This window comes from Cavia porcellus, unplaced genomic scaffold (assembly GCF_034190915.1).
Source record: "Cavia porcellus strain 051 isolate PalLab524CR breed Dunkin Hartley unplaced genomic scaffold, mCavPor4.1 scaffold_8, whole genome shotgun sequence".
Taxonomy (NCBI): domain Eukaryota; kingdom Metazoa; phylum Chordata; class Mammalia; order Rodentia; family Caviidae; genus Cavia; species Cavia porcellus.
In genome coordinates this window covers 43990129-44000472 of record NW_026947491.1, presented here as the reverse complement: position 1 = coordinate 44000472, position 10344 = coordinate 43990129, and the positions used below count along the sequence as shown (strand labels likewise).

The window sequence follows — 10344 nt, the reverse complement described above, 5'->3', positions numbered from 1 at the left end:
GTTTCATCTCTGATTTACTAGCTGAGTGACCTTGAACAAGTACCTTGATATCACTAAATCTCAATTTCCTCAAGTGTAAATAAAGCTAGTAATGCAAAGGTTAAACTAGATAACCCACATAATACTTGGTAATATTCCTTGCATGTGGGAGGTGTTGTTATGTTTTTCTGTTGCCTCTCATGACATTCACTATTACTGGCATCATTGCTACTACTTCTGCGACTTGTAGGTAGTTCTGTGACTCCTGATACTCTAAATCAGGCTGCTCATGCCATCATGGCCAAGAAGCATAGAGAGAAGAGGGAATCAAGGACAAGAATACTTTAGCTCTTCCAGGTCATACCCCAGGCCCACCTTGAAAAGGCACTACCTTGCATTTGAGACTTGTCTAACCAGGCACTACCTTGAAAGGCATAGTCAGCTGTGAGCTCATTCATGGAGTAGTACACTGATGAATATAGAACCCTCATGATCCAATGACCTTCCAAAAATCTCACCTCTGAACATGAGACTTTTGGGGAACAGTTTAGTCCTAAACCATAATAATCTTCATCAAAATTAGCCACTTCCCCTCAGCACAATTCCATCCCATTGCCAGCACTGCTCTTCTGTTACTTTGTAGCTCTGGCCTTGGATTTAGTTTGTGGCATGGGTTCTTCTCATTGGTCTGCATATTTGCTGGGGGCTGAGGGAATATATCCATCATCTCAAGGTCAATGAACTTAAAACACCATTTGTAGACCATTCTCACGTTAGAAAGGAGATAAAGCCAGTACTGGCCACGAGGGAAAGGGATGACCCCAATTAACTGTCTACCTGCTGTTGCCCTTTGCAGTCTGGCTTTGAAAGCCACAAGTCATTACTTTTACTACATCCACTCATACCCTGGGGTCAGGCCTTGCCAAGAAGGCTCAGAGAAGTGACCCCTGGAGAAGGAGGTGACCACCACTGCCTAGAGGACTGAGAGGAAAGCACCTGTGGCGGGAACACTCTCTGAGACAGGTTCCAGCTCTGCCCCATCTCTCCAGCTGCTCCTTCTCCTCTCCCCCCACCCCATCACTGGGAGCAGCCACTTACTCCCCTCTGCCTGATCCAAGCAGATCAGGGCTCCTTAATGTGGTTTTAGGTAGTGGTCAATGTCCTTTACCAGGACAGCTTTTGAAATAATTTTTAAACATTGTACTCTACCAGGAATACCTGGGCTATGAAATGTTTCCTGATCCCAGAAGTGGTCAGGAATTTTTCAGAACAAATTTGATTCCAGTAGTGAAACTTAAGCATTCCTATATCTGACTAACTTCAAATATGTATATATTTTCTATGTGATATAATATAATAAATATATATTATATATCACATATAAAGATGTGCTAAAGTCTAAGTCCTGTCTAGTCTTCCAGGACAGGATAGACAATTTTATCTTGGAGAGCAAATTCAAATGGAGGAAAGGTCAGCTGCCTGAAAGAGTTCTCGTTGTTAAAAATGCAACTTCGAGGTCACCACAAGCCAGGCCCTCTTGGCAATATATCTGCTAGCTGCAGGCAGTATCTCTGCATGGAGATACTCAGATGTTGTGTGCTCATTTCTACCCTCTTCTTTGTATACTTTCCACTGCTGGGCAGCTGTGCTCCTTGGCATGACCCAGAAAGTGATCTCCTAGACCTTGTTTCTGGATTCAAATCTTTGAGAACATCTTCCAGAGGCGCTGTTTCCTTTTCAAGTATTTTCCAGCATCAGCACCCCAGTAACTGGCATCCAAGACTATACCAGGGAGATGGTTCTTTGGAGAAGATACCTGAGGTGTTCAAATGAGTCCTCTTTGAACAATGACATGCATTTCCCCTGCTCCTTGCTGATAAATAAAGAGGAGGCAGCACTGGAAAAATAAAGCAAGGAGATCTCTGCAGTGGATAACATGACAGAACCCTAATTAGGAAACACAGATAAACTCCAAATTAGACAAGTCCAGAATGCAAGGGCAGCATGTTACACCTGCTATCAGGATACATTTCTTGCTGCAAAGGACTTGGAGATTTCTTTTATGTAGATTGTCCCTGGCCCATGGCAATTCAACGGGGAAGGAGATAATGTAGAGAGAGACATCCTGTTCCGGTGTCCTGGGCTCAGCAAGGATAAAAGGAGGCAGCACTGTGACTCCTACAGACTTGCACTCTACAGCCCTGGGTGACTGCATTTCTCTAGCTCTGTGAGTTCCAACATACCATCATGGGTCGACAACTGAACATCAACTCCCGTGGTGACAAGGGCAACTTCAGTGTGCATTCTGCAGTGGTACCAAGAAAGGGTACAGGGGGTGTGACTTCATACCATGCTACTGGCCAAAGAGCTGGGGCTGGCTTCAGCAGCAGAAGCCTCTACAGTCTTGGAGGGAACTGGCATATTCCCTCCAATGTGGCAGACAGTGCTATTTGGGCCGGAGGACACAGCTTTGAGCATGGCACTGAGTATGGAGGCAGCAAGGCCAGAGGCTTTGCTGGCAGCATGTTTGGCAGTGTGGCCGTTGGCTGTGGGTGTCTATCTGTGTGCCCACCTAAGGGCATTCACCAAGTAACTGTTAACAAGAATCTCCTGGCTCCCCTCAATGTGGAGCTGGACCCTGAGATACAAAGAGTACGTGCCCAAGAGCGGGAGCAGATCAAGACTCTGAATGACAAGTTTGCTTCCTTCATTGACAAGGTGGGTCTCCAGGGGGAGGAAGAGGCAATCTCCCTGCTCCATTGGCATGGGTTGGGCAATGTACATATTGGTGCAGCTGGATTTCTGGAAGGGCTCCCTCATCATAAGGGGGGAGGTCAGATTTGCAAGATAGGTAGAAGACAGGAATAAAAAAATGTGTTGCTGTTTTGGAGTATTTTATGCAGCAGGATAAGAAACTGGGTAGTGGCAGTTTTTCCTTAGGAAAGAAGTGAAAGCTTCTGGAGGACAGCTGGTTAGATCAGTAGCTCTCATAGAACAGGAAGTGCTGAGAGAAGGATGCAGTACTTAGGAATAGGCTCATAGTGCAGAAAGAAACAGCTAGGACATAAAAGGGGATATCTCCTGGGACCAAGGTCAGGCAATAGAAGACAGTTGTGAAGTTTGCCTCTTGGTGAGGTTTTAGAAGATTGGAGTAGAGCACTTATACAAGGTTTCATTGATAGCAGATGACAAGGGTAAAGCATCAGAAGTTCAGTCAAATAACTAAGGAAATCCTCTTAGCCTGTGTGAGTCAGTGGTACATGTTCATAGGGCATGATGGCATTAATGTGGTTCCAGGTAGCTGTTGGTTTGGGTTCCAGGTATGCTTCCTGGAGCAGCAGAACCAGGTGCTGCACACCAAGTGGGAGCTGCTGCAACAGCTGGACCTGAACAACTGCAGGAAGAACCTGAAGCCCTTTTATGAGGGTCACATCAGCAGCCTGAGAAAGCAACTGGAGACACTGTCTGGGGACAGGATGAGACTGGAGTCAGAGCTGAGGCGCATGAACAACGTGGTGGAGGACTACAAGAAGAAGTGAGCACACTCCATCAAAGGATCACTAGCAATATGGTCTCTGTGCTGTATTTCAGGAAAACAAGCAGTAGGTTACAGAGTCAAAAGCTCAAGTTCTCTGCTCTAGTTATGGAGGAAGCCCCATTCTATTTTTTGAGAACATCCTACTTGGTTGACAGCACAAGTTCCTCTGGTCATTGACCACTAAGCATTTCATTTACTGGTTTGGGAGCCCTAAAGTACCTGAGCACTTTCCTAGAATGTAGTGAGTAGATTGCAGTGAGGTTGGCCAGGGATTTCTGACTCCTGCTACTGGGTCTCAGATCTCACTCCAAGGGTACTGTGCTGGGCACTGCGGCCTGAGTGCTTGCCCAGCCAGCAGGAAGAGCTCACTAGACCCAGGGAGCTGAAGCCTTTTGCCACACTCTCTCCCCACCCACAGATACGAGGTAGAGATTAATCGGCGCACAGAGGCTGAGAATGAATTTGTGGTGCTTAAGAAGGTAAGGAGAGAAAAATCTCTTTAGATCCCCATTCTAAATAACTCTGTACAGGGTTTCAGCCCAGGCCACCAGCTGGGGGCTGGTGCCTGAAGGTGGGTGGCACTGTGGTCCTAGTTTAGTGAGTTAGAGAGGAGGACACACACCTAGGAAATGGACAGAAACAATGAGAAAAGAATTCTGGTCTGGGACCTAGGATACCCTGATTAAGCCTCACCTTCCTGTGCAATCTAAAGAGACTGACTCAATACCTTCCTGGCCTGGTGTTCACCAAGTATAACATAAGAGGAGTCCCAAAGACTCAGCAAGTCTGAGAGAAAATTGATGTTGAGTGGCTGCTCATCAATATCTTTCCTTATGTGGGCAAAAACAGAAAGGCAGGTGGATTTGGGGCCAGGGGTAGGGGCAGGACAGCTCATGGGAGGTGAGTCAGTTGACTGATGGTAGTTGGTGCCTCTTGACAGGATACAGATGCAGCCTACACAGTCAAAGTGGAGCTTCAGGCCAAGGTAGACTCTCTGGACAAAGACATAAAGTTCCTCAAGTACCTGTACGATGCGGTAAGAACCCTTCTATTCCCCACTCTTTTGTCTTTCTCCATCAGGGCTTCACCTGAATTGTAAAGGGGTATGCCAACAGGAGGGACTTACAGCTGATACAAGAGAAGACATTTGACTGGAAAAGTAAAGATCCTGGTATTGTTTGACCATGGAAACAGAGGTTCTTTTCCTTGGAGGCCACATGCATAGATCATAATTGATCTGGACCATGAAAGATTTGTTTAGGCAGGAAAAAGATGACCCCATGATGTACTACTGAAGCACAGCTTCTTGGGCTCCATGGAGCTGAAGGAAATGCCTTCCTTCTCCAGTTGAGCATCTCCTGCTGCCTGCCTGAGACCCATTTCCAGTGGGCACTCCCCTGCTTTACCCCTGTGTATCCTGGTGATACATTCTGCCAGGGATCACTGGCCCAGAGGACTGATGGGGCCAATCAGGAGAACTTGGGCCTGATTTGCTTCATCTCTCCACTCAGGAGATCACCCAACTCCAGACTCATGCTAGTGAAGCCTCTGTCATCCTGTCCATGGACAATAACCGGGACCTGGACCTGAACAGCATCATCACTGAGGTCCGCAACCACTATGAGGACATTGCCCGAAAGAGCAAGACTGAGGCTGAAACACTGTGCCAGATCAAGGTGGGCATGGGATGAGTCTTCTTTCTTGCTGGAAGGGCCATCTTCACCAATGAATGTGAAAGACACTGCTGTAGATATGTTGAATGAAAATACTTCTCTGCAGTATTTTTGGGATCTTTGGGATACCTCCTTCTGTCTGGGATACTTTGGGATCTTTGGAAAGTATCTTTGGGATACTTCTCTCTGTCTGCTTTTGATCAAGAAAGTGCTTCAGGAGAATGCAAGTGAGGAGAGCAAGGATCTCACCTACCATGTCACTTCTAGATCCCCTACCTGTGGGACAGAAGTGGGGCTTTAGAAGATGCTTCTCTATGTGATAAATAAAATGTCAGATATTTGCTTACATTGGGGTGTGTTTGACAAACATGACCTACAATTCTTGCTACCTAGCCCAGGAATGATTGTAGACAAGGGGCTGAGATGAGAGGAAGAGCATACAGATTGTGCTTAGAGAACATACTGGACTTCCCAGTCTGAGTTGGAAGGGGACCCAGTACTGGCTCTCCCACCTCCTGCTATGGTCCCCCTGGCTCATTCAGCTGTGGAAGCATCTGTCCAGGACTTCTCCTTGTCTTGTATCATCACCACCTTCTCACTTCTGCAAAAATAGATTCAGGAGCTGCAACTAGCAGCTGGCCAGCATGGAGATGACCTGAAACATACTAGGAACAAGATGTCTGAACTGAATCGGCTCATCCAGAAGATCCGCTGTGACATCATCAGTGTAAAGAGGCAGGTGAGCAGTGACCCCAGGGAGAGGGCTGAGACTCAGTTTCCTCCTCTGTACATTGGGATCTACCTTTTGGGAAGGAGCAAGTCTCCCCTCCTGGGCATAGGAGTCTGGGCCATCCTCAGCTTCTCTTTCACTTCCTGCATTTTTACCCTACCAGTGTTAGAAAGATGCCAGCATATTCTCGGGATTCCCCAGTTTACAGGCATGGCACATGGGCTGGAGAGGGGAAGTGATTTGTCTAGGGGCATTAGATGGTCATTAACACAGTCAGGATTTAAATCTCATGTCCTCTTGCTTGGACTTTTTCTCTAACAAATACGGCCTACATCCTTTGAGTGTGCCTCTTGGAGAGAAGGCCTCACATTTCCTCATCCTGCTGGCCATGAAACTGTGTGTGTGTGTGTGTGTGTGTGTGTGTGTGTGCACGCGTGCACATGCATGGGGCATGCATCAGGATTTTCTATGGTCTCCTTTCCGCTCATGTTGTGGCCTGGTCCTGGAGATGCAGTATTACAATAACAGATGATGCTCTTGTGTTCCCCTGTTCTGTGTCATGGGACCATCTCCATTTATACATATGTTACCTGAAAGCAGCAAATCCAATAGTGAATCAGTTGGGAGATGAGTTTAGATTCCAATGGATCCCCCAAAGAACCAGGTCAACCTTGCCAGTGACCGAACTGCCAAATCTACAGTTCTCCCTCCTGTGCTCTACAACTCCCAAATAACATGGGAGTGGGCCACAGAGATGGCATTAAGACTCTGTGAAGACTTCTCCCACCCACTCCCAAGAACTTAGCATCATAGTGCCCCTGGGTGTTCATCAGAGTCCAGTTTCAGAGGTTGTAGCTGTAAGTAGCTGTTTTCTAGGGAAAGGTTCTCTCCTCACTTTAGGCCAGATGTGGGAGATCCTGCATTGTGCTACAAGAATCTAGACACACTTCCTCTTGGTGCTAACAGGGGACTCCCTGCTGGAGAGATAGCCTACAGCAGAAGTTTACCACTGTAGGATCCTTGGTGTGCTGTTTGATCCTTAGGGGTAGTCTGGCTGGAATCTTGGACACAATTCTCCTGGATCTGGTGTACTTGAAACTATCACCATTGGTGGCTCCCAACCCTAGGCACTAGAGAACTTTGCAAACACTGAAGTTCTTCCCTGGCCTCCTGAAGTGCAAGTATTCCATCGCTTTCTATGTCAGCTTTTAAAAATGTTCACCTGAAATGGAACGCAGAGCACCCTCAAGTTCTGGTGTTGGCTTTGCAGCTCTTATTCACAGACACCTTGGATCTCATCTGCAAAGTGAGTTACGCTATGTAACCTGCATGTTCTAAATATCATTCTATGTTGTACCTCCTTGTTCTTTGCCCTTTAGTGCTCCAACTTGGAGACAGCTATTGCTGATGCTGAGCAGCAAGGTGACAGTGCCCTCAAGGATGCTCGGGCCAAACTGGGTGAGCTGGAGGGTGCCCTGTATCAGGGCAAGGATAAACTAGCCCAGATGATACGTGAGTACCAGGAGCTCAGGAGTTTGAAGATGGCTCTGGACATTGAGATCTCCACCTACCGCGTGATGCTGGAGGAAGAAGAGTTCAGGTGAAGGACGGAGGGAGCACTGTGATGCTAAGGGAGAAGGAACTGTGGGTACTCTCATCTGGCTGAGGGGCCACTGGTAGCTGGGAGAGGAGGAATAAGAGCACTGGTGACATCAGAAGGGAGGGAAACAGTGGTGTGACAGGTGAACTCAGCTGCAGCTCAGCAAGGGATGTCAGATGCTAGCTGTGAGCACAGGTGGCTGTATGGTTCCATCAAAAGAGCTCATGGAGACCTAGATTTAATTACTGAGTTTGTCACATGGTAGCTGCATGGTCATGGAACACATGTAACGTCTTTATGTTTTCATCTGTCAAATGAAGGTTATAATCTCCACCTTGTGTTGTGAGCCTGGATTAAAGTGATGTACACAAAAGTCAGAACCCTTAAGTTTTATTATGTTATTTCCTATTTTTCAGGATGTCTGGTGAGAACCCATCCTCTGTGAGCATCTGTGAGTATCCTCAAGGAGATGGGTTGGGTTGGGAAAGCCAGGAACCCTGGGACACAGCAATGTCACCTTCACTCATGGTCTCATTTCACCAGGAGTATCTACTGTTGCTTTGTGAAGGTTCTCTAGATTCAGAGGAATCTAGCTTCATTTTGTCTCCTGGCAATGGTGACTGAAATTATACCCATCCCTCTCTTTGCTGTCTCTCCCCTGGGGCACTGTCATCTGGAGAGATGGTTGGGAAAAGGGACTTTTCTAGGTTGACCAGGAAGGCAGGACCCTCACAAACAAGTCTGGTGCACAACAAGGTCTCTGTTATCTTTTTGTATTTCTTCACTGCTGAAGGTTATCATGGGATTAACAAGGGTGTCATCAGAGACAGCATTTACCATAAGTTTTGTCACCTTTGGTTGATACCTACCTCTCTTTCCTTCTCTTGCCCTTTCTCCTCAGCCATCATTAGCAGCAATGGCTATGGTTACCACCCCAGCTCTGTGAGCACTGACCTTAGGGTCAGCAGTGCAACCATCAATGCTGGCCACCTCCGAACTGGGCAGACTGAGACCCAAGGGGCAAAGCAGGAGACCTCAGGAACTCTCCAGACAAGAATGGCCCAGTCAGCACCCCAGCCAAGACGACTACCCAATAAGGCCACCTCCCCACTCACCTCAGCACCTGGAAGTAGGGATGTCTTAGCCACTTCCCAGTGATGCCTGCATTCCTAAGTCCTCCATCCCTAAATTTTAGAACTGGCCGTAATACACTCAACTCATCATGGACTATCTTACATGGACATCACAGGCTACCTTACATTCAAGTTCCGATTGACAGGTTCACTCTCTCTTGTGTCAATAAATCCTGGTAGACTTTATAACTTCTCTTTTTCCTTACTACCGTCAGCAACAGGAGACTTTAGAAGCACAAGTCATAATCACCTTCTTGGCTTTGAGAAGTTGTGATCATGTGGAGAGAGAAAGAGAGGAGGGAAGAGAGGGGAGAATAGGTTTGTTCTGTGGGTAGGTCGAGTCCTCAAATATCTGAGGTTTTACTGTTCTTGCAAACATGGTGGGGTAAATCTGGAGTCACTTAACCAGAAGGTGAGATGTTAGAAAGCTTTTTTCTGTCCCACCAGAAAGGTCTTTGTAAGACGGCTCCATTACGAAGAACATGTACACATTCTCAGAACCACCAGATGCACCTTTATTCACAAAGCAAGCAGAGAAGAATCAGGAATTTTCTGCTGTCTTGGGTTGGTCATCCATCCCTTTTTTATGATTAATAGTTGCTTTCATAATCAAGCACCTAGTATGCACCAAGAACCCCATGTACATTTCCTTTACTTCTCATCCAATCCTGCAAGGAAGGTGTGATCAGCGTTCATTGGGCAGAAAGGAGCCTGATTCTGAGAGCTGGAGAACTTGCCCCAGTTACTCACCTTTGTGCCAGCTCAGGCCTGGCTGAATCTGGGGACCATGCTCTTTCCATAGCATGTCATTGCTCCTTTTGTAGAGACAGTATCAAATTCATGGTTCTTGATGAAGGCAGCATCATGATATTTTGTCAGGACTGCGGGATATGATTGATCTCTGGTCTTCTCTCTGACTATGTCTTGCAGTAGCTTCTGACTCTTAGTTCCTATTGCCACAAGTTTAATCCAGTGAGTAGATTTGATCTCATCTGTGGATTATGTTACCCACCAGGAGTCATGACTCATGGTGTAAATATTCCTGGGAATAACACCACCCAGACCCTCATCTGCTAAATTGAGCACTTTGAATTTCTGTTTAATCTTCAATAAACTGCACTTGAGTGGTGTCAGATATGTATTCCTGTCAGTCTCTGCAAATGTTCTACACACTAATGATATCTCCCCACCCCAGTCCTGCAATGTGTGCAGCCTTATGGGCTCTCTCCAAGAAGGCTGCTTAGTAGATGACTACAGGCTGCAGAAAAAGGTTTACATTCACAGCCCTGCATTGTGCAAATGAAGGACAGGTGGGCTAGAGCAGGAGTGATGAGAAGTGGCTGTGATGATGAAACTAAATAAAAAAGGCTTCCTGGAAAAAGAAAGATAACCAAATACTCAGAAAGATGGGCACCTATAATCCTGGAAGGAAAATTTAAGTCTTTCTGCCACAGTGGGCATGGACACAGGTACTGTGTGTTTATTTATGAGGGATGGGAAGTCTCTTAATTTTTTGAAGCTATTAGTGGGACTGAATGGATTTCCAAAGCTGTTGGATTTTGCTTGCAGCATTTGCTTTTTAAAAAACTTTCTGATAAGTTTTGTATTTCAGATGTGCTAAAGATGTCCGGGCCTGGGATTTAGCTTAGCAGGATAAGTGCCTGCCTGGCAAGCACGAGGTCATGAGTTTG

At 46.5% G+C, this 10344-nt stretch overlaps 1 protein-coding gene across 1 annotated transcript; it reads left to right on the top strand.

Annotated features, from left to right (window-relative positions):
• Positions 1-2176: 2176 nt before the first annotated feature.
• On the top strand, positions 2177-9786 carry Krt74 (keratin 74). Its single transcript, XM_003476033.5, is given in 10 exon segments — positions 2177-2697; positions 3300-3514; positions 3936-3996; positions 4458-4553; positions 5029-5193; positions 5804-5929; positions 7300-7520; positions 7937-7971; positions 8422-8544; positions 8547-9786. Coding segments are annotated over 10 exon segments (1584 nt in total). The 5' UTR covers positions 2177-2226; the 3' UTR covers positions 8618-9786.
• The last annotated feature ends 558 nt before the right edge of the window (positions 9787-10344 follow it).